General features: G+C 37.4%; 1 protein-coding gene and 1 pseudogene across 1 annotated transcript in view; one reads left to right on the top strand and one right to left on the bottom strand.

Annotated features, from left to right (window-relative positions):
* The window catches only part of SNX25 (sorting nexin 25), a 121,957-nt gene that overhangs the window by 72,908 nt on the left and 23,628 nt on the right, over window positions 1-25,421 (bottom strand). Inside the window, exons 2-5 of the mRNA XM_047714956.1 lie at window positions 22,112-22,196; window positions 9,700-9,916; window positions 3,591-3,763; window positions 1,945-2,131 (exon numbers count right to left, since the gene is read on the bottom strand). Coding sequence (XP_047570912.1) covers window positions 1,945-2,131; window positions 3,591-3,763; window positions 9,700-9,916; window positions 22,112-22,196 — 662 coding nt within the window. The remainder of the gene's footprint in view (window positions 1-1,944; window positions 2,132-3,590; window positions 3,764-9,699; window positions 9,917-22,111; window positions 22,197-25,421) is intronic.
* On the top strand, window positions 23,264-23,361 carry LOC125094570 (uncharacterized; annotated as a pseudogene).

Raw genomic sequence — 25,421 nt, 5'->3', positions numbered from 1 at the left:
CTGCCAGCCCCTCTGCCTACTTGTGATCTGTCAAATAAATAAATAAAATCTTTAAAAAAAAAAAAAAGATTCATTCATCTCATACTACAGAACTGTAGTATGCCTCAAAATAATGCTTTCTGATCACAAAATAGTCTTTTGGTACCTTTTTGTTATACCACTGTCTGTGTCAACATATGTGCAGTGCTGGGATCTTTTGTTGATACACAAAACAGAACATTCACTCATAAGTCTGGAAGTAGAATGAATTCAGTTAACTATCTGCCATTATTGATCCTAGATCCTTGAAGTTACCCAATGATCCACTTCTAACTGTATTCTGAAAGACTGCCTAACAGGGAAAAGTCCTTAGGAAGGCAAGGCCTCCACAATCTATCCACAGTATATTGATAACAGTTATCCTGCTATCTGTTATACAGTTATATACTATTATACAGTTATACAGTTATACTGTATATAACAGATACTACTGTTGTGAACAGTATCTGTTCACAAACAATGCATTAAGAGAAAACTATAATTTCACAGAGGGTAACCTTGGTCACACCACAGGCAGTGTATCCAGGAACAAAGGGTAAAACAGCACCCAGGTAGAGCAAAACTGGAGTATCGGTTTGTACAGCATCTCTAGAACAAGCACTTGGTGTGTGTGTGTTGGCAGTTTTAAGGCAAAGAGGAGGCAACAAGGGTGTCCTGTCCTCGTGAGCTCTTTCACTTTCCATAGAATGACACTTTAAACTCCTTTTAAATTTCAAAGAAAGTCATGATAAGGATGACCTTTGAGTGTGTATAACCTGTATACTCCAGATAACAAATCTGGGATATTCACCCTTGCCTTCTTTATTAGCTCAAGGGTCAAATAATCAATAATCAAACAATAATCAAAAATGAATTTCTAGTTTCAGACACAAATGATTATAAATCTCTAATAAATGAGTACCACATAGCTTTTCAAGACTATGCATGGAAAGAGAAGCATAAACAAATCTCCAGAGATTACATCCTTTAAGAATTAAATGATCCGTAAACACAATCATACAACTGAAGCCATCATTATACATTTGCAGGACCTAGATAAATACAGGACACAGTTTACAAGAACATGGTACCCTCTATAAACGTACACCTCTTATAAGAGTGTATTATTCAGATTAGAAGACTAAGCAGCAAAACTCACTTTAATGGTGACCCAAATCTAAAATCCTTAAAGAGTTCAAAGACTGTTTCAGCTAATATTTTATATTCCATCTATGATTCATCAAAATTACTTATCAGAGACAAAACGGACATACTGGAGTTGCCTTTCTTCCCCATGTATTATTGTTTGGGGACACTAAAACAGAAGAACTACAGAAACAGAAGCCTAGAAAAGCTACAAATTATATATTGCTATATAATCATACTGTTTATGCATATACTATGGCAATAAAAAATAAATATACAAAAACAGACACACTCACCCCTAAGATATCTCAAGTACAACAAGGAAGATTCAATGCCCCTATCAAAGAGACTCCCAGGGTATATTTCAAATGTGTTTCCTCAAAATATTTAGTCAAGAACCCATGATTCCCAAACCTGGGCCTGCATTTTCTAAGAAAAATTAAAATCAATGCAATATTCCATTATGTAATTTTAAAAACACATCATCTCCTTCCCCATTTTTTCTAAGTAAGTTTCTGAGCAGCTAAGCAGTTACTCTTACAACTAAACAGCTTGCAATCTATTATAACCTAATTACTTGAAAAACAGGATACTCGGGGAAAAAAAAAAACTAATTCCTCTGCTAAAGGAGAAGCTGGATAAATTTAGTTGTCACTGAGTAGTAAGATTTATGGACTTCCTTTATTTCTGCCTCCCTGACAACCACATTTTTTTGGTACCTAACTAGGCAGAGGATGATAATAAGTAGCTACTGTCATGCTATAATTAAAGATCAAATACCTTAGCTGCTTCAAGAACTCAACATCAGAGTTGCTATTAATAAGCTTGATGAACTCTTCATAAGATGGAGCATAGGTGTAGGCTCTCTTGTGATGTTCATTCATCTGTTCTCTACGCTCCAGCTGGGCAAGTAGCATCTGGTTAATGTAATCTGGATTACTAAGTAACTCCACTACTGGCTTCAAGACTGTGGGAAGAAGAAAGCAACACTGAAAAAGGTATGCTTCTTTGAAGGAACTGTTTTTCATTTACAGAACTGAAACCACTTCTGGTAAATATTTTTAAACTACCCAAATGGGGACAACAATTCAAATATTCAAAAATCTGTGCGCACACACAGCTCCCTCTGGGTATGCTACCAACTATGGCTACAATCAAGTGGTTGTTTTAAAAAATGAGTTAAGTTTAATAATGAAAGAGTGTCATTTGCAACCCAAGTTCCTAACAATGATATCAAAATTAAGTACACTGATTTTTTCCTTTTATTTATTTAGTTAGTTAGTTAGTTTAACAAGGCTCATGTGTTTTGTCTGCCAAATGAAGGTGAACATTCTCACAACTGACAAAAGCAGGCCTCAGGGAAGAAGTTGTTAAAAAGTCAATGATAACAACTACAAACTCATCTACAACTTTAGGTTAAAAAGTTCCCTTTTCATGGTATCTGGGGGGCTCAGTTGGTTAAGTATCAGAATCTTGATTTCAGCTCAGGTCATGATCTCAGGGTCCTGGGATCAAGCCCAGTGTCGAACCAGCTTGAGGACTCTCTTCTTCTCCTTCTGCTTCTCCCCTCCACCCGCCCCACCACTTGCACACACACTTGCTCACACATACTCTCTTTTTCTAAAATAAATAATCTTTAAAAAAAAAAAGTGGGGGGTCCCTTTTCGGGGGCACCTGGGTGGCTCAGCTGGTTAGGCAACCAGCTCTTGAGCTCAGCTCAGCTGCTGATCTGAGTCATGAAGCCAAAAAAAAATAAATAAAAATAAAAAAACCTCCCTTTTCTGTATGTTTGGTATCCACTAATGACCACAGATAATAAATGAGACAATCAATCAATGCATATCAAATGCAATGTTATTTGGGATTTTGAGGTAAGAGAAATTTCTCTTAGGTCATATTTTCTTCCGTTTTCGTATTCTGGCCAAGCACCTTCCTCATTAAAATTCCTTTAGTAATTACATTATATTGTGGTACAGTTCCTTTTTTATTTATTCCAAGTTCACAAAATTACATATAGGCATTGTCGATGAATCTTCTATCTTAGAAGTATTCTAAGTAAATGCACACTGGAGTTTGAGTACAGATATTCTTTCATTGATGTATATATTATTGACCTGGATAATTCAAAAGCTATCCCAAATGGATGCTTGCCTGTGAAGAACATAAGGACTAGTTATCCTGTGTCAAAATAAACAACAGAATGGACTATGCATTTGGCAACATGTTACATAAAAAACTTGTCTATTGCGGATGGCCAAATAAAGCCGTCTTTGAATAACACTTCACGTTTGAAAATCTGAAAATATCTTAGCTCCCATGCATCCCATGATATACAAGGGCCGCATAGGTAAAGTGTTATCACATTAGTATGGAACAATTGTTTGCATAATCATCACATCAGTAATATGAATTATTTACAAGTCTACCTTTTGTTGTGAGTATTTCTGCAAGCATTATACGTAAGCTGAGAGACTGGACATCTTTTGAGGGAAGGAGACAGAACACCAGAACCCGAGAACACATCTGTAGGAATTTCACTTCATCATATGAGTTCCTCAAGCATGTATGTAACACAAAAGGCCTTGGTTGTTCTTCATGTCTAAAAGAAATTGATGAAGAAGGGAAGAGGAAGTAAAGAAAGTTCTGAAAGCAATTCAGTTATGTATCATTAAGTATAAAATATCTCAAATGGACAATACATCAGTTTTAATAATTGTGTCCACTCCTCAAAAATGTCAATAGCTAAGAATTTTCTCAATCACAGACTAATTTAGAAAAATGCTAATGCATGCTCTTTCAGGATTTCAAACCTTAAGTAGCATCAACAATTACATATAACTCCCAAATCACAGCAACAATCCAGAAAATTATGTGTGTTTCTTTTTTTTTTTAAGATTTTATTTTATTTATTTATTTGACAGAGATCACAAGTAAGCAGAAAGGCAGGCAGAGAGAGGAGGAAGCAGGATCCCCACTGAGCAGAGAGCCTGATGCGGGGCTCGATCCCAGGACCCTGAGATCATGACCTAAGCTGAAAGTAGAGGCTTTAACCCACTAAGCCACTCAGGCGCCCCTATGTGTGTTTCTTTAACTGGACTATTTTTAAGTCTTCTAGACGTCTTCTTAAATGTGATCTATTGCTTCATTATTCAAAAAAAAAAAAAAATCTAAGAAAATATTACCAGGGTCACTAGCCAGCTTTCCTGGGATAAAAATGCTATGGGTTTTCTACTGAAGAGAAGGTCCATGACTTACCTGGTGCTACATAAATTGATGGCAAATTGCCTTCTGTGTGGTTCCCAAGTATTTTCTAAATAGTCTTGCCAACTATGATCAGAGGCTTCCCTATCAGCACTGACCCTATCCTTATCCCAGGACCATTAATTTGGAGATCTTGAGTGAAGAGGAGTAGAAAGCAGAACCTTCTATATCTCCTTTTCCCACAGTACCTTGATAGTAGTAGTTCAAGAAAGACAGGGACGTTCATTTTTCTAACACCTTCCAGATAAGAGGGAACATTTATGGACTTGTTATAACTAGGGGCCAATCCTGAGGAAGTACTGACACTACGTAGAGCAGGAGGGATCACACTAGTGCTGCACAGCAATGAAACAAATGCATCTTGGTGCCTTTTACGACAAGCACCTCCAGAATGCTGACCACAATTTCTTTCTGCACTGGAGAATGAAGACTAGTCTTCCATAGAAGACTAATCCTCCAAAAAAGGAAGATTTCCTCTTTGCCTTCAAAGACAACCTAGAAAAATTCAATACTAATGTAAAGCCAACAAAATAAACAGATTTTAAGACTAACCCTATACATATATACTAATCATATGCTGACTTTTTTAAAATGGCATCTTCGGGCTGCCTGGCTGGCTCCGTTGGTAGAACATGGGACTCTTGATTTGGGGGACATGAGTTGAGGTCATTAGGGCTCAAGTAAAGTAAATTTAAAGTGGCATCTTCAATTATTTGAAATTCTAGCTATGTTGCCAGTTAGAGATGATCCTTTAATATAGTAAGATCTAGATGCTCTTGTCTCGTCAAGCACTTTTAAGGATAAAACTTTACTCTAAAATATGTATTCAGTTGACAATTATTGGGGAAATCTGGCCCCAAAAAACTAATGACAGAAGCTTCTTTCTATAATATCAAATCCCTCTCAAAGTATACGCAACCCCTTCTCTGTTCCAGTGGAAAGCAGATCAAAGGAGCCTAGCCAACAGACTTCTACAAGTTCATCTCCCTCCTAGAACTGAGTTAGGGAAAAACTTTCTGCATGAGCATAAAAGGCCAGATATCTGGTCAAAAAAATGAGGTCCATCTGAGGAAAAAGGAGAGGCCAGTGCTTCCCTGGAATCCCTCTGCTCACTCCAAGCTGGATATTCCTATGATGCCTTCCGGTTCATGGGCATCAAGTACTGCTTCAGAACCCAGGAAAAGATCGCTAGGCACATGGCTGCTTCTGGGTCATGATGTGTCCACGTGCCTGCGTCCAGGCAACAGCCTCCTTCTGCCAGCGTGGACGGATCATTTGTTTACTCTAATTCCTACTACTTGCATCTGGGCTCTCCCTCCTTGAGTGAGCAAAAGGACATTCACCTTCTGGAAATTTCGCATGTACAACAAGACTTAATCTTCCCACCTACGCTGAGAAGCAAGTATCATGAAAAACATTTCATAGATGAGAACATTGAGGATCTGAGTGGTTATGCGAATAGTCCAAAGTCAGAGGTAATAAACAGTAGAACTAACTCTCCTATTCTGTCTGACTCTCAAGTCCAGACTCTATGCTACCCCAGAATCAAAGATTGCAAAGAGAAAAAGGGTGAAAAATTCAGAGATAAAGACAGAATATATGATTAAAAAACACTTTCCCCTCAAACAGAATGACTGTGCTTGATGAGTAAATCAAACACAAAGGGACTATAAGAAGGAGACTGTGAAATTAAAGATGCTGCTGATTAAACAGCTTAAAAAGAATCAGTTTTAGATTTTCCTGAAACATGCTGGAACAAGACAGATGGGACAAAGGAAGAGGAAGCAGAGGCAAGACTTAAATGTGATCTGGACTGGGCTTAAAGCGGCAACAGAATGTTGGCCTGGAAATAAACACAAGCTGACTGAAAAGCTGCCCCACACAACCGCCTAACAGTCAACCAGCATATGTATTGCTTTTATAAATGCAATTTATTATTGTCTTGTCTGACAGTGGCCAATTCAATTGGGTGCTTCCCAGGCTGCCAAAGTCATTTTGCAGCCAATAGATATCTGCACACCAGTGGAGATTTCTAGGATGAGGACACTATTTACCTGGGGCAGGCAAGTGCAGACACAGCCATCAAACCTAGACACATTGTCTACCAGTCTCATTGTGTGATTTGTAGAAGATAATGCATAATCAGATATTAGTTCTCTCAGGTTCACTTCTAGGGCATAATCATCTATATGCAAAACACCAATAGCCTACTGGCACTTCTTCAAATATCTATAATCCCAGAGTACAGTGGTAAGGTTTTCTTTTCTTTAATTAGAATTATCAACTAGAGCTTCTAGGCATAGCCCAGATATCAGCAAAATAAATCTACTGTTGGTATAAGAAAACTAGAAGCCCAGAGGGAAGGCATTTCTAAAATGGAATCAATTCTCTGTTTCTATTACTGTGATGCTTTACCCATAATATCTTTATATTAGTCACAAAAGCAGTAATTTCAGAAGCTGGTAAATGTCTCCATGAAAAATATATGTTCATGTTCAAATTAGATCATAAAAATACTAAATTTCTCTAACCACTTGCTCTTCTCCTAAACCTAAATCTATCCATCTTCTCACTGGAATAAAACATGGATTTAAAATCCTGTCCTTCACTGAGCCATAATTTAAGTACTTTAAAATGAGCATCCCCTGAGTTCCAACAAGTCTTGGACAGCATCTGGCAGGAAAAAGTCAGGAGTACTTTACACAACAGATACTGCAGCAAACCAGCAGGAGCTCCTAGGGGTTGCTGAACACTTGAAAGGAGTGGCTGAAGCTCTTGAGATGCCAGGGGTATAACCCTAGAGTCCTCATTTTCTCACTTTCCTTGTTAGTTCACATACTTGCTGGGAGCTGCTTTCTCTACCAACAGAAATTTTCAAAGGGTGGTCTGAGGACCCCGCTGTGTAATATAAAATGTCATCTGTCTTTTTCACCCTGTTCTTACAAACACAGTGGAGTTTCCAGAGGCTACCTAGTGTGTGCTAACGCCACGAGTCTACTGCCTAATGGCAAGAGAACTGTGTATTTGTGCACTTTAAAAATGTCTTGGTTTTGGGGCGCCTGGGTGGCTCAGTTGGTTAAGCAACTGCCTTATGCTCAGGTAATGATCCTGGAGTCCCAGGATTGAGTCCCACATAGGGTTTGCTGCTCGGCGGAGAGTCTGCTTCTCCCTCTGACCTCTCTCCTCTCATGCTCTCTCTCTCTCATTCTCTCTCTCTCTCTCTCAAATAAATAAAATCTTGGGGAAAAAAGTCTTGGTTTTAATAGCTGACATGGTGAACACCGATAGTATAGAAAGAGGTGAGGTGGCATATGTTTAACCACTGGCTCCCCCAGGGGGAAAATCATCTCTGACTTGTAGCATTCGCCCATTGCACAGTGTAAGTACTCCCACCATGGCTAATGACAAGCTAGCAAGGTAATATCCCTGATCTCAAAGTAGGGAAGGGATGTGCACAGTCAGCTCTTGCAAACCAGTACAAGCTGGTCCCAGCACCCCATGAGATAGAACCCACATAAACAAGGTGTTTTTGAGAGTGCACGGCTGGGTCAGAAGAACACGCGACTCTTGATCTTGGGATTGTGAGTTTGAGCCCTACATTGGGTGTAAAGATTACTTAAAAATAAGATCTTTAAAAAAAATGCATTTAGGTTTTCAATAACTTTAAGAGTATAGGGGATCCCAAGACCAAAAAAAAAAAAAAAAAATCTGAGAACCACTGCACTACAGTAATTTTTTTCAAATCATGGATTGTGACCCACAAGGAATAAGTTAAAATCCAGTTCATCTCAAACTTCATTTTTAAAAAGATTTTAACACAAAAGTATCAGTTATAGCAGGTAATAATATTGTTTTATGAAACTGGGTCACGGTATAAAATGTATTTCTTACTATGGGTCACAATTTCTTAAAAATGCAAAATACTGGGGGCAGCAAATTGAAAAATATTGGGCCCATGATGGCTCTGCACATTTGGATCTCGTAAGCCTGTGTGACACAGACTTTGGGAGAAAGCACGATTCATGGAAAGAGGCAGTACAGCCAAGAACATGGAGCTGCTGCTGCTCAAGGACATTTAGCAACTAGGCCCCACTGAGCAACGGCACGGGGCCCAACAGGCTTCTCAGCAGAGAACAGGAGATACCACCTGCCCGATAAGGATGCCAATGTTTACTCATCCTCGTGTGTATTTTTCAGATACCCTGTCTCTCCCCCGAAAGTAGAGGTAGAATAGTATCGGTGCGAATAGGCCACATTAAATTAAGCAGCCCCCTCCTACTACGCCTACATCCAAACAGGCAGAAGGCTACTCCTCTCCTGCAGTAAGACGACTTTTACATGCAAGCTAGACGTGCTGTAATTCAGCATTCTCACTCATTCAGGAGTAGCACATGCAATTAGGATCCCCCCAGCAAACCTCTGAACATAAGGATTTGTTACAAGCACAGAAATGGCCTTGAAGTCTTCCTTCCAAAGGCAGAATCACTTCATAGGTACACATCTTGTCAGTGTCCGTGGAACAGTACAAAGAACTAACGAGCCTAACTATTTGCACTTTTCACATTGAAACATTTCTAATTATAGCCCACAACCTCCAATATTGAGTTCCTTTAAAAAGTCAGTTTTCAGGGGCACCTGGGTGGCTCAGTGGTTTAAGCCTCTGCCTTTGGCTCAGGTCATGATCCCGGGGTGCTGGGATCGAGCCCCGCATGGGGCTCTCTGTTCAGCAGGGAGCCTGCTTCCCTTCCCCTCTCTCTGCCTGCCTCTCTGCCTGCTTGTGATCTCTCTCTGTCAAATAGATAAATAAAAATCTTTAAAAAAAAAAAAAAAGTCAGTTTTCAGGATATTGTGATGCAACAGAGTTCTCAACACAGGACTCACAAAAGGAAACATGAATTCTAAACCTTTCTAAAAATTGTTAACTCATAGACATTTCACAATATAAAACACTACATTTAAATTTTCTACTTCTAGGTACTCATGATTCTACAAACAAGTTCATGACAGTGCCGGCTTGGTAAAATTAATTTGATTAAGTTTTTCACAAAATTAAAGAAGTCAATAAAGGGGTTTTCTATTAGAGAGTTATAAAAAAAATTTACTCTATCAGAACACTGTAATTGTTCTCCCTCAATATATCTACACTTCAATCCAAACAGCAGCAAGAGGCAGAAAATTCTAGAGTTTTATCTTGACTTTGACCCCTTTCTGTATATGAAAAATATTTTAATGTAGAAAAAAGGTGGGGGAGATTGTTCATGTTAGAACAGTTACCTGGCATTTGCCGCTTTCAGGTCACAGAAATGAGTGAGTAAAGTCCTCACAACATCATTGCAGACGACTTTAACCACATCCACGTGGCTCAGTCTGTGACGCAGCTGTCTGGCAATTTCCCAAAAGTCTTCCAAGAGCAGATGGTAAAGCTGTCCCTCATCTCTGCTGAGATTTCCATACCAGGACAGAACGTAATCTCTATAACTGTAGTCAAACACTACCAGGAATAAACAAAGCAATGAGTAAAACTTAGAAGAAAGAAGCATATACCACGACCACATTTCTACTGGAAGCTGACAACCCACTATTTAATATTCACTGTTTAAAATACAAAGAGAATAGATAACAACACAAGAGAACACGTATCTTTCCTAGAATAATTCAAAATAAAAAGATTCTCAGATAACTAAAATTCTGAGGGTGTGGTGACCGTACGCCCTGAATTTTTGTGGACACACCAATTTTTAAATATTCTATCCTGGGGCCAACCGATCTAAATTTATCAAAAAACAGAGTGTCTTACACAGTGGCAACCACTTATTGAGTCTGCCAGTTACCAATTTATTGCCTCTTGCTTCCAAATTCACCCTTTTTTGCCCTGCTTTATGATACTGGAGATAGACCATGTAAACATTTCCTTCCCAACCCATACCATGTTGGAGTTTGTCAGGAGAGGATGCTGGAGGGACTGTGGAGGAGGAAGGGGCTTCTTCTCATCCTGGTTCCTGTGTGTTCTCTGATTGCTCCAGTGTGCAGCAGGCAGCAGCACATGGGGCACCAGATGGCCTCACTCCCAGCAGATTCCAATGGCACTCAGAGGGCAGCTGCCCAGAGAAGTCTGGGGGTGGCTTCCCCTAGCCTGAGTTATATCCCCCAAACTTCTCCACCATTACATGGGCCACAGCTGTGCCCTCTCCAGTGAGGCCTGAATCTCAGCTCTGGGGTGAAGAAGGAACCCACTCCCAAATGTATCACTCCTTAAAGTGCTCTGTCTCGGCCACAGGACTAGTGGGTGCTCCCATTATTTGCTCTTCCTATATTCTTTGGAGTTCTCTTTATTCCTCAGTAGTCAAGTTCTCTTGCAAGTTAATAATGCTTTTTAAAAAAAAAATTTTATTTATTTGACAGAGATCCTCACAAGCAGGCAGAGAGGCAGGCAAGGGCGGGGGGCGGTAGTTGGGGAGAGCAGGCTCCCTGCTGAGCAGAGAGCCCGATTCGGAGCTCAGTCCCAGGACCCTGAGATCATGACCTGAGCTGAAGGCAGAGGCTTAACCTGCTAAGCTACCCAGGCGCCCCTAATCATTCTTTATATTAAACTTTCTTGTTCAAGTACTATGTGTTTTCTGTCTCTTACTGGGACCCCAACTAATGGAAGAATCCCTTAAGTCAGATATCACAGCAGGCTCAGCATCTATGGCTGACAACCTTCTTTGGAAGATTTCTAGTATCTCTCTCTTCTTAATTCTGGATCAATTTTATGCCTTGGATATAAAAACCCTTAGCTCTAGACCAGTGCTGTCCAACAGAATATGAGAGTCACATATATAATTTTAAGTGTCTAGTAGCCACATTAAAAGAGGAAAAAGAAACAGGTTAAATTTTAATAATATTTTTCAACTAATATCCCCAAAATATTATGATTTCAATACAAAATCAAGATTATCAATTAATGAAATTCTTTTTCCATGCTAAGTGTTCACCATCTGGTATATATTTTATATTTCCAGCACATCTTAATTTGGACTAGCCACATTACTCAATCGCCACTTCTACACAGCAGTTCTCTGTTGCTCAGGGAAGCTCAAGTCCGCATAGAAGATGAAGATTGAAAAATAAAAATGTTACTGGACTTAAGTCATGAATTCCCCAAGGGAGAAAAGCACAGCCTCATATCTGTGTTTCAGCATAAGGATACCTGTACTATTTTTTCATCACTGCTTATTTCTCAAGGTTTTCTCTTTCCTTCTTCAAATACCATTTGGCTTTATTTTGATATGACCATCATCGTCTCAGAGAGTCTATCCTCTTGCTTTGCTTTGGGAATCCTGTGGAACAAAATGTAACTTGGGATCCTGATTTACTGCACACCTGGCCCACAAATGCCTAACCCATAAATCTCAAATAGTTTAGCAGGTCAGGAACTGGTGCTCATTTTATTCATCTTGGCTGCTCCACACCAATTTTAAGTGGGCTTGGTGGGGGTAGATGGGCAGGTGATAGGAAGGAGGTCATATTTCTCAGAAAACTAAATAGCAAATGGAACCTCCAGCTCAGAGTTCATCCTATGTAAGGATTCCATATATGTGCAAAAGCCCACAAATACAGGAAAACACCATTCTTGTTTTGATATTCTGTGATGGCTTTTTTTTTTCCCCTCAGAATATCAACTATGAAAGTATACCCAATGCTTTTCCACATTTCCAGAATTTCTACATTGCAGATTTATAGTAATTCACAAAATGGCATTTTAAATCCCATAGGTCAAAAACATACATAAAGCATCAAGAATTTTGTTCACAGACACATGTACAAAGGTTTAGCTAAATCCGCAAAGTGATTCCACTGGCCTCAGTAGTGGGATAAGATACTTAAGACAGCTTAAGCCTTATAATGGAGAACCATTATAGCCAAAGACTAAGGGGCATTGAAAAGATTTAAAAAAAAAAAAAGAAAGAAAGAAAGAAAAGAAAAGAACTCAATCTTTTATTTTTCATTAAATAAGCATTTAATTCTGGTATATAAAGCTTCCAGTATATAAGGTAGAATAGACAGCCACTGGACACAAAATGCAAAATAAAAGCAAAACCAACAAATAAATCATCTCCTAAATGTTTTGGCTTTTTTCTGCTCACTTCCAGATATTAATTTGAATAAATGGTTATGTTTTCTAGATTGTACAAAAAGTAGCCACATCTCATTCCTTTTAAAAAAAAAGATATTTTATTTATTTTTTTGAGAGAGAGAGAGAGAGAGCATAAGCAGGTAGAGGACCAGAGAGAGAGGGAGAAGCAGGCTTCCCATGGAGTAGGGAGCCCCACGTGGGGCGGGCTTGATCCCAGGACCCTGGGATCATGACCTTAGCCAAAGGCAGACATTTAACCAACTGAGCCACCCAGGCGCCCCAACACATCTCATTCCTAGTTGGACTATTCCAACTAGGAGAAGGCATAAATGGTTTCTGACCTGGATATTTAAGAAAATGGGGCAAAAACAGGAATAGGATAATCCCATAATCTCACTTATGGACACAAATAGACCACGGTTCCTACACAGTAACTGAGTTACATCCTCTCAAGAAATTGAGGCTCCCATCAAAAAACCCCGAAATCTTGCCATTTGCAATGACATGGATGGAATAAAAGATATTATGTTAAGCGAAATAAGTCAATCAGAGAAAGACAATTATCATATGATCTCTCTGATATGAGGAATTTGAGAGGCAGGGCAGGGAGTCATGGGGGGAAGGGAGGGAAAAAATGAAACAAGTTGGGACTGGGGAGGGAGATAAACCATATGAGACTCTTAATCTCAGGAAACAGGGTTGCTGGAGGGGAGATGGGAGGGATGGGGTGGCTGGTTGATGGACATTGGGGAGGGTATGTGCTATGGTGAGTGCTGTGAAATGTGTAAGCCTGATGATTCACAGACCTGTACCCCTGGGGCAAATAATACATTATATGTTAATTAAAAAAAAAAAAAAAGAAATGGAGTCTCGAAGAAGTGAAATAACTTGCTCAAAGTCAAATAGGCAGTAAAGCCAAGTGTCCTATCTGCCAGTCACCCTTCCTACTCAGCACACAGTAGTCCTGCAAGAAGGTGGAACAAATAAGTCACATGAGTAAAAGACATGAGAAATCTGAAACAGTATCCTTCTCCATTTCAGCTTGTTTGAAACATTTATATGAAAAAAATATGCAAATGGCTACACTTTAAAAATTGTGCCAGAAGGCACTAACAGGACAAATGTGTGGAAGTCATAAGAAAATTGTTTTTTTTTTTTTGTTATTTGACATAAGGAGGAACTGAATAAAAACACTAAAGCTGTCCAAAATTAACAGTAGATGGTGAATATCTTATCATAAGAAACTTTTAAACAAGCTGGATATCCAATGGACAAGGATGACCTAGAAAAAATTACTTCCTGTGATGGGGGACTGAATTATGTAATCTCCACAGACCCTTGTCTGCAAAGCTTTTAGACCCTTCTTCTGGTAAGAGCCACCCTGACAACAAAGCACTGCTAATTTATTCATTTTCAATTTTTTCACCCTTACTCTTTTATTAAACAAAGCTGTCACACCACAGAATTTTCAGCTAGTAGCAAATAAATCTACAATCCAAAATGTTTGGGAAATAGAAGTATTTTTCCTTTCATTAAAATTGAGTTTCAAGTTATAGAAGGAAAAGCAATTATAAGAGATTTAATATCTTTAAAATAAGATCTTCTTAGCATGCTAAAGGATTTATGTGAAGGGCATATTCATCTACATAATTTCCCATCACACTTGTTAACCACACACTGCATATGCTAATTAATACAGCTCTAAAGTACTCCTCCGATACTACATTTTTGTTAGGAATTGTTAAAATGAACATTGGTAAAAATCTCAACTCAGGGGCGCCTGGATAACTCAGTCAGTAATTGTCTGTCTTTGGCTCAGGTCGTGATCTCAGGGTCCTGGGATCAAGCCCCCCCCCCCCCCCCCCCCCCCCCCCCCCCCCGCATCCCACTTCCTGCTCTGCGGGGGGCCTGCTTCTCCTTCATCCTCTGCCTGCTTGTGTGAATGCTCCGGCTCTCTGTAAAATTAAATCTTTAAAAAAAAAAAAAAAAAATCTCAACTCAGTAATAGAAGATATACCTGGAACTAACAGATCTCTATCAGTAGCTTATCAGTATACCTTTAAGCTAAGTATTATAAAAATAGAGCAAATATAACAAGTATGAAACAAGGGGACTTGGCTGGCTCAGTCCGTAAAGCATGTGACTCTTGATCTCAGGTCATGAGCTTGAGCTCCATGTCAGGCAAAAAAAAAAAAAAAAAGTATGAAACAGAACCATGATTCTAACTGTATACAACATATCTACATATACTCATTTGTATACAAGTGCACATATGAACAAAATATTTTAAAATGTATCCTATGGATCAATTTGAAGAGACACAGAAATACATGATAAAATTGTTTTATGGTCTCTACTAAGAGATAAGTAGAAATAATATAACAAACCAAATGAGAAATAAAAGAATACTTATCTTCATTGCCAAGCAAAGAGTCTTTCTTCTAGCAGCCAACAAAAATTCAAGTGCTGTTATCAAATCTGTTTTCTAGACTACTCTCCACGAAATAAGCAGGTAAAAAGGAATCACTGCAGATTACAGAGAATGGAGTAACATGTTTGAAACTTTAATTTTGGTAGGATTAATGTGAAAAGAGGATTTAGGGTAACAAAGTAGGGAAAAACTGTAAGTGAGGAGACCAATTTAAAGGCCACCGTGTTCGTCTAGATAATGTGATGTTAGGTACTCTCTGCCTATACATTTTCAGAATAAAGAATGACCAAACTAAAGAAAGAGTATAAAAGAAAGAGCTCCATAAGAGCCGTTCTACTTCTGCCTTTTCCCCAGAGCAATTCAAGACACAGCCTTCCCTGCTCAAGAGGTAAGGCCCCAGGGGTCATAAATATCCATGGCCTAAGTCCCTTGGAACAAAGAAAGAGTGCTGAACCAGGAACTGACCTAATGGTAATAAGGACAACAATAATTCCATTGTTCATATAGATGGCACTCTGCAGTTTGCAAAGTTTTTAAAATGCAATCAGTAATTACTATCTATGTGTGGATGGAAAGCCAACTTCTGGGAAATTTGGGGGGTTTTAGTTTATGTCACTGATTGAGGTGTTCATTCAGTCAACAAAAAATGTATACATATTTCACACCACTGGGTAGAGTCATGAACTAGAAGAGTTGAGCCTAAAGGAGGTTAGGGGTGAGAATGGAAGGTGGGAGAGTCATGGTCTTTCAAGTGCAGGTTCTGCTTCCTCTCTGTCAACATCTAATTCTCACAGTCTAACATCTTCTGGAAATGGCCACAGACACCCTAGTAAAAGAAATCACCACATTAGGTTCCCCTTATCTAGGACAAGTTCCAAAGAAACTGAAAGTTCTGTTATACTGGGACAATGACCTTGTAATATCTTCTGTTACTATGATCATTCAAATTATGGCCTTTTGTATAATCTGGACACTTTATTTTATAGAAAAATTTACTCCTGAAATTCAAAAAAGTATTAAGAGCCAATCAAAACTAACAGAAATATGTTCATCTGGAAATGTAACATGTAATATTAATTGCATTTGTGAATAACACACAAAAAGTTATGGAGTAATGCTATTTATAAGACATTTGGACAGCATCTTACAAGTCAAAGTGCAGAGGTCAGTATCCTCAATGCTTTGGAAAAGGATAAGATTACAAAGAATTGTTTTTCAATTCAAGAATTTAAACTGAAAGTTCTCCTGAGCAAATAGCAAGTACTCATTACTGAACTATATTCTCTGGTTCGCAATACTGAGGTGACTCGGGGTAGCCGAGTAAAAATTAGGTTATAGATCTGAGATTTCATACTCAAAGATTTTCAAAAGTATGTCCTGTCAGTCTTCCTGGGAATGAACTTTGGGAGAAACTTTTGAGAGCATCTGGTTTAGAAAGGTGACTGATCTGACTTCTCAAATATGTGGTTCATTCATACCATATCTGAACCCCAAAAATACAGTTTCTACACTTAAAAATCGGCTAACAAAGCACAGCAATAATATACTTTAATCATCTTCCCTGGGTATGCCATTCAGCTTCTAGCACTTTTAGCTTTAGTAATTTTTTTTTGAAGATTTTATTTTTAAGTAATTCTACATACAACATGGGGCTCAAACTCACAACCCTGAAACCAAGAGTTGCATGTTCCACCAATTGAGTCAGCCAGGCACACCTCATAGCTTTAATAATTCTTACTAGTCCACAGAAAGCCAAACTGTATTATTTTGAGCTACATTCTTAAATGTTACTTCTTTCTTCTTTGTAATTCAATCTATCAAGATTTAAGGCCAAGTCCTAATTTAACTGAGCTACAACACAAGCACACTTTAGTAACAATGACGAAAAACCCACCCACATTTATACATGCATATACACACACATCCCCTGTGTTTTACTCAACTCTTTGAATAAATCTGTTTTTAAAGTACTTATTCTAAAGGGACTGAAACGAAGATATAAAGGTAAGATGGAATAATTATGTTATCTACTTCAAACTAACGTTAGGGGGAAATTTTTAAATAGTTCATAAGCACTTCATATCAACTGAACTCAAGTTACTGCAGCCTTAACAAGTGTACCTTCTATTAAAGTTTGCAAGCATACCAAGAGACCCTCAATTTTATCAATACAAGTCTACTATAGCTAGCTAATAACATTCAGAATTTCAATTACATATACTGGTGCCAGGGCTTAGAAATGCAAATTAAAATACTTCAAAGATGTATATTATAATCACTATAGGTTATCTAAATACTTATGAAACCTCTTAACTTTCTCAACATGTATTTCTAGATTCTAATTTTTCATTAATTTAAATGTCCAAAATTTTTTAGAAGAAAATTTTGGTTTTAGCTTATTGTTGTTTTTAACGACTGCCAGATGAATTCATTTTATTCTCATAGCCAACTTTATAGCAGCCTTTAGCTTTTCTTTTGGTAGATGATATAAATACTCAATTCTACTGAAAATCATTTTGCTTAAAACAAGAGGAAATTGTAAACAATAAGACAGTCAAAAAAAAAAAACAAAACAATTATTGTACAAAGTGTAATTAACTAAAGCTCTTACCCAAAGGCTTTGGATAATACTGCTCTTTCAAAATAAATCATTGCACAGAAATTAGCCTGAAGATAATGTGGTTTGGGAATTTTTTTGTTCTGCTCTGTTTGGGTTTTTGTCAACCAGGCCTCTACCTTTATCTTTTTTTTTTTCTTCCATAGACATTTCTGAAACAAATTGGTCCCTGGTAAGTAAACATGCTATCCCAATTTCAGAGCAACTTTACAGGCTTAAAAAATTAAAGAGATACCCATGTTCACAGTAGCATATTCACTAAAACCAAAAGATGAAAGCAACCCAGATATTCATCAATGGATGAATGGATAAAGAAAATGTGATTATAGGGGGCACCTGGCTGGTGCAGTTAGTAGCGTATGTGACTCTTGATCACAGGGTTGTAAACTGAAGCCTCACATTGCATGGTGAGCTTACTTAAAAAAATTAAGAAATTTTTTTTTAGATGTGATTATATACATAAAATAGAATATTATTCAACCTTAAAATAGGAAGGAAATTCTGACATCTCCTACAAATATGGATTAACCTTGAGAACACTAGGTTAAGCAAATATGCTAAAGACAAAAGAACAAATACTATATGACCTCATTTATGTGTAGTACCTAGAGTCGAGGAGCAGGGATAGAAAGTAGGATGGGGATTACCAGGATCTGGGGGAAGAGAGGAGTAGGTATTGTGGTTTAATAGGCAGCGTTTCAGTCTTGCAAGACTTTACATAGTGATGAAATTGCACTTAACACTACTGAACAGTAAACTTAAAAATGGTTAAGATGGTAAATTTTACATTATGTGTATTTTACCAAATTAAAAGAGAAAGGGAGAAGAGTTCCAATTCCAGGGATGGTGGAATAGCTTATATCAGACTAACCTTCCTACAGAAAACTATCAGGAACTTTAAAAAAATATATACTAAAGAATTATTTAAAGACCTTAGAGAGAGGGGTGCCTGGGTGGCTCAGTTAAGCAATGGCCTTGGGCTCAGGTCATCATCCCAGGGTCCTGGGATAAAGCCCCGCATTGGGCTCCCTGCTCGGTGGGGAGCTCGTCTCTCCCTCTGCTGCTCCCCCGCTTGTGCTCTCTGTCTGTCCCTCTCTCTGTCACATAAATAAAGGAAATATTTTAAATTTTAAAAAAATTAAATAAATACATAAAGGCACTGGAGAGCAGAGTGAGAGAAATTGAAGGGAAAATATACCCTTGATAGAAGGGACTAGCCCTGGTACCAACCAAATTTATGTAACTTTCCCCTAAAGTACTCAACAGTCTTAGAAGCACAAGGAAGTTCAAATTTAGACTGAACATCTGTTTTTTTTTTTTTTAATATAAGATATTAGAAAACAGAGTTAGGAACTGCCAAAGCAGCTGAAAATAAGGGCAGGAAATACAAATAAGAGGGAGCCACAAAATCTGGATTATAAACCCTCAAACCCATTGCTGACTCTGCCCTACACATGTATGGAGGTAAGACTGCAAGGAACCAGCAACAGCTGGAATTGAAAGAGCTGAGCAGATTCTCTGACCACGGTCCAAGACAGAGTGACAGAGTCTGGAGATGGGAGTCCTGCCCTGTTACAGGTGTGAGCATGGACTTCCATTGAAACTGTGTAAGGAACATGAACTTGATGACTTCAGCCTATGTCCCAAGACTGAGGGATTCATCTTAGACTAAGGATAAAATCCAAGCAGACCTGCCCTAAAAATATGTATAAAACCAAGAATCAACAAGGTGAAAAGTCAAAAATTAAGCTGGCTACTAGACCAAAACCCAACACTCTTCAGAGGAAGATAACAGAAAACTAGAATGTCTAGAAAGTAGCATTTGCATTGTTCAGGATAAAATAAAAAATAAGAAGACCTAAGAAAAACCAAAAAAGAAAATAAAAGCAACACATACTTAAGAGAAAAACCAATGGATATAAATCAACTCTAAGATGGCCTTGATTTTGGACTTCGCATACAGAGACTTTAAAGCAATTATAGAAATATGTTCAAGGAATTAAAGAGAAAGATGGTAATAACAAATGACAAATGGGGAAATCTCTGCAGAGAACTAAATAAAAATTCTAGACAGGGGATGCCTGGGTGGCTCAGTTGGTTAAACATCTGCCTTCAGCTCAGGTCATGCATCAGGCTCCTTGCTTGGCTGGGAGCCTGCTTCTCCCTCTGCCTGCTGCTCCCGTGCTTGTGTACTCTCTCTCTCTGACAAATAAATACAATCTTAAAAAAAAAAAAAAAAGAAAGAAAGAAAGAAAAGAAATTCTAGACAGAAGTACAATATTTGAAATTTTTAAAAAAGATTTTATTTATTTATTTGACAGAGAAAGCAAGATCACAAGTAGGCAGAGCAGTAGGCAGAGACAGAGGGGAAAGCACACTCCCTGCTGAGCAGAGAGCCCAATGTGGGGCTCGATCTCAGGACCTTGAGATCATGACCTGAGCCAAAGGCAGAGGCTTAACCCACTGAGCCACCCAGGTACCTCATACAATATTTGAAAATTTAAAAATTCACTGGATACACTTAAGTAGATTAAAAACAGCAAAAAAAAAAAAAAAAAAAAAAAACAGTGAACTTGAAGACAGATGAATAAAAATTACCCTATCTAGAGAACAGAAAGAAATAAAAATTAGTAAATTAGACAACATCAAAATTAAAAACTTCTGCTCAAAGACAACATTAAAAAATAAAAGGGAATTTACGAACTAGGAGAAAGTATTCACTGTATCTATATCTAACAAAGGATGTGAATCTACAATCTTTAAAAACATTCCTACAAATCAACTGTTAGGTAAATTTAAAAAAAAAGACTTGACCAGACACATCACAAAGGAAGATATAGAAATGGTCAATAATCACATGAAAGGGTGCTCACCATCATTAGTTGCCACAGATATGCAATTTAAGGTTCCAGGAAGATTCTGTTTTACAATTATCAGAACAGTTAAAATAGAACAAATGACAACAGTAAATATCAGTGATAATATAAAACAATTGGAACGGTCATACACAGTGAGAGTCTAAATAAAGACATCATCACTTTACAATATTATTTGTCAATTTCTCATGAAGTTAAACACACAACTTACCCTAGGTCTGGTAATTCTACTCCTTGAAATTTGTCCACAACACATGAAAATATATGTCCACAAAAATGCTTGTTTATAGCAACTTTACCCAGTGTGTTTCAAAAAATTAGAAACAACACAAATGTCCAAAAAAGAAAGAATAAATATATGGACACAGTCATATTAGTAAAATAGAATACTACTCAGTAGTGATAACAAAAAATGAACTGATTCAAACAACTGATAAATCTTAAAAACATGCTGAGAAAAGAAGCCAGGCATAAAAGACTACATCCTGTATGATTCCATCTCTATAAGGTTTAAGAACAGGCAAACTTATCTATAATGATAGAAATTAGAACAAGGGAAAGTGAGTTTGATTAGAGGGGGTCAAAAGGCAAACTTTCTGTAATGATAGAAATGTGCTTTAGTTTCATAGGGGTGCTAGTTACATAGTTATACACATTTATAAAAATTACTGAATTTATGTACACTTAATATCTATGCATTTCAAAGTATGTAAATTTTACCTCAATAAAAGCAATTAATTACTTTTAAACCATGATTTTGAGATTATGAATTAAAATTATTGGATTTTACATTTGGCTTTTATCAAAGTCACCATACTTTACTAATAGAAATATTTTTAAAGTTTAATTAGTCCCCAAAGTTCTAAAACTATGAATCCACACAATTTCAGACTGCTTCTGTACTTACATAGCACTCATCTTCAAATTTTAATACAGTGATTTCTGTGAACTATGAAAGTAAACATACTTACTATGTACTTACCACGTTATTCAGTTCTCTCAACTTTATATCTAATATCCTATATTCACTCTAAAAACTCAGACTTTTTTCTGCACTTATAACTGAAATTGTGTTTTTAGAAATTTGATTTTAAAAATATTATTTGAACTTTAATTTGATCTCAAAATGTCTTTTCAATTTTAATATTTCTAATTACACCTGATTTCCACTTCTACATGGAACAATACCATGCCCTTACAACTTACCTTCAACCTAGCTCAATATTAGTTCTACTGACATGTCCTTCATTAAGAAGGCTGACTGCTATACCCCGTAATTTGCTTAACTGATTTGTTGATGAGCGAGCCTGAGTGCACTCATCCCCAACACACCTTCTCTAGGTTATATCTAAAAGAAAAAATATTTCCTAATACCTATTTTAAGTGACAGAGAACAGATCCTTGTTTTATATGGTGGAACTAGCTCCACATGACTGGTTAGCTTCATGTGACCTGGAAATCCTACTCAATATTTAAATCCCATCCATTCAACTAAAATATGGATGTATTTATTCAGTCATCATAAAAATTCCCAATGCTACACACAGACAAGAAGGATAGATAAATCTGTTAGAGATTATAATTTTCCCTTCAGAACATAATGAATTGCTTTACATAGTAATCATAAGCTCTCATTTAATCCTTACCTTCTTTCAGAGCTTTGTCCATATTATGAGAAATTACTACCCTTCTAGACTGAACTGACTCATGTGCGTTTCCATACACAGGCCTCTGAAATGTAAAGAAAAGGAAAAAAGGACAGAGATTACTGAATGAATAAATTATATATAAAAATAAAACCAAACCATGAAATACCGTTTAAATAAGCTTTAAGATGTTGCTTAATAGATTATAAAGTTCTTCTGGAAAAGTAAATAAATGCTTGACATTAGTTAAGAAATTTTTGAAAAAGAAGGATTTTCCCTACCAGATATCAAAACAACATGACGCCAGAGCAAGAATAAACAAATCAACAGAACAAGAGAAGTACAAAAACAAATCTATCTATATATGAGAATCAAGAACATAAGAAAGTTTGACTATTGAATAAGTGGCTTTGGAATAACTTGATATTCATGTATAAGAAAAAGTTAGAGTTTTGTCTCATACTTTATGCATAAATAATTCCAAATTTATAAAAAAGCACATTATTTTTTTAAACTAAAAATATTGTTCAAAGGAAATAAGGGAGAAGCTGTGTATAATCGTGGGATGGAGAAGGTCTCTCTAAAAGAAGACACAAAATTCAAAAGTTTTAAAGAAAAAAAAACTAACAAATACAACTATATAAAATAAAATCCTGTTTGGCAAAATATACTAAGAAATATAAATGATAGAGCAGGAGATAGTATCTCAACATATATAACAAAGGACTATTATTTAATATATACAGATCTCCTCAGAAAAATAACTAAAATCCAAGAAAAGAAATTGAAAGATCATATAAGATAAACAAATAAATAAATATATGAAAAAAATATGTAACCTCCCTTTTAGTTAGAGAAATACAAATTTGACCAATGACCAAAGCAGGGGGAAAGATGAATACTGTCTAATATTGGCAAAGATACATAGAATTGCTCATCTCATACATTGCTGGGGGAAATGTCTATTTCCATGAGCTACAATTTCATTTAGCAATTCTACTCCTAGGAACCCAACCAATGGAAATACTTGCACGTATGCAAAGAATTTCACTGCTCTACTGACTTTAAGGGCAAAAAATGAGGAAAAAAAACCCCAAATATCAATAGCCAGAGTTCAATTATGGTACAACCATATTTTAAAATATAATGCAGGCATTAAAAGCAGAGAATTAGCTGGAACTATACAGAGAGGATTAGCATGGCCCCTGTACAAGAACGACATGCAAATTTGTGAAGTGTTCCATAAAGAAAAGAATGTGACTGACAGGCAGCACACATATTTAAGCATATTCTGTGCTTATGTGTCAATCTTTACAAATTCCTCCAAAATTTAATTTTTTTCATTCTCACCTTTACTCTTTTTTGTCCCTAATTATGGCTTTACTACTTCTTGCCGTCTGTCCACATACTCTGCTCCCTCTGCTTCATATTTAGATATAATATGCAGTATATAAACATATGTTTGTCACTACTGACTACAGCTGAGTAAGTCCTTCACTCTTTTTAATCTAAAAAAGAGTATGAGAATAATGTTCTCTATTTTGGCTCTTTCAGTAAAATCACTATTATTTTTTCAATCTGTTTTTCTAATGGGGGGTCTGGATTTCTCCACATCCCATCCCCCAGGGGTTACTGGCCCTTACTGGAAAGAAAAAGTCCTTCATCCCTATCCCATCCCCACAGCCTGATGGAGAATCTCTGAGTAAGGGAAACAGGGGAAGAAAAAAAAAAAAAATCATGGGCTCAAAATAACTGGGAAACCATGCATGAAAATTCCTTTTTTAAGGATATAATGGAGCCAGAATCTCCTTGTCTCTAAATTACTACACAAGTATAAGTTAGTCACTACCACACATACTCTTCTTCTTTTAGATCACAAATATGCAATTTACTAATCCTTATACCAAAGTGGAAAAAGAATAGAGAAAGGGAAGAAGGGAAGAGGCAGGGAGAAATTTGTTGCAGTTGTTGGCTGCAACAAATGCAAAATTTGAATAAATTCCTGTGGCTCAGAGGGCAGTTGAGCCAAAATTATCTTCATTTCCCTTCTATTTATAGGTTTGAAAAAACAAACTCCACATGGCAGAGACTTCCCCAAAAGACTTATTCTTTAAGGCAAATGCTAACTTGCCCTATCCATGCTGCCACAGGCCTTGTTCCCCAAGGAAAGCTTACCTCTTCCTGACAGCCACTTTCCTAAAATGCCAGTACTGGGAAACAGGAAATAAAAATGTCTGTACTCTTCCCACTGCAGCAAAGTGCTAGAAATAAATCTTCGGTAAGATTTCAAATCCAGAAATTAGGACTTTGAATGTAGTCTGACCACTCAGCTCTATTTAAGTTTTTAGTATCCACACCACACTATTAACTCATAAAAGCTTTTGGTTAACCAGTACCCCTGTCAGGTAAAAAGTACACTTTGTTTTTTATGTAATTGAAATAAGTGAACTCTGTCTTCATTTTAAGATTTAAATATAGCTTAAAATGAACTTGAGTTCAGGAGCGCCTGGGTGGCTCAGTGGGTTAAGCCTCTGCCTTTGGCTCAGGTCAGGGTCCTGGGATTGAGCCCCGCATCCAGCCACGCATGGGGCTCTCTGCTCAGCGGGGAGCCTGCTTCCCCATCTCCTTCTTCCTGCCTCACTGCCTACTTGTGATCTCTAACAAATAAATAAAATCCTTTTAAAAAATGAACTTGAGTTCATTTTTAATCATTCAGTGAGTTCTCTGGAGAGAAAATGAGGTCCCAACATATAATTGCTCATTTTAAAAAATGTTTCCCAAAGACAGGGCAAAACCAAAGAGCTTTTCTCTAATATATGTAACTAGATCTTCAAATATCAAGGAGCAGCATATCAATAAACCCTTTATTGAGTAGATAATCAGCTTTCTTTTTTTCTTTTTAAGATTTTATTTATTTATTTGACAGAGAGAAATCACAAGTAGGCAGAGAGGCAGGCAGAGAGAGAGGAGGAAGCAGGCTCCCTGCTGAGCAGAAAGCCCGATGTGGGGCTTGAACCCAGGACCTGGGATCATGACCTGAGCCGAAGGCAGCGGCTTAACCCACTGAGCCACCCAGGCGCCCCAGATATCAGCTTTCTGTTCACTACTAAAGATCAGTTTTTAGTCTGTTGCCAAAACACAGTCCAACTGTCTTTGTGTCGGAGCTACAGGCACCATCTACAGGCACCATCTCCTGAGGAAGAAACATCCACAGAGAATCCATGTGGAGAGACCTGGGTACTCCGACACCCTTAGCAACTAAACAACCAGAAACGACCTGGAATCCAGCCAAGACATGTACTTCATTGTC

This window comes from Lutra lutra, chromosome 2 (assembly GCF_902655055.1).
Source record: "Lutra lutra chromosome 2, mLutLut1.2, whole genome shotgun sequence".
Taxonomy (NCBI): Eukaryota; Metazoa; Chordata; class Mammalia; order Carnivora; family Mustelidae; genus Lutra; species Lutra lutra.
The sequence above is the reverse complement of the archived record's forward strand: the minus strand, read 5'-3'. Positions and strand labels throughout refer to the sequence as shown.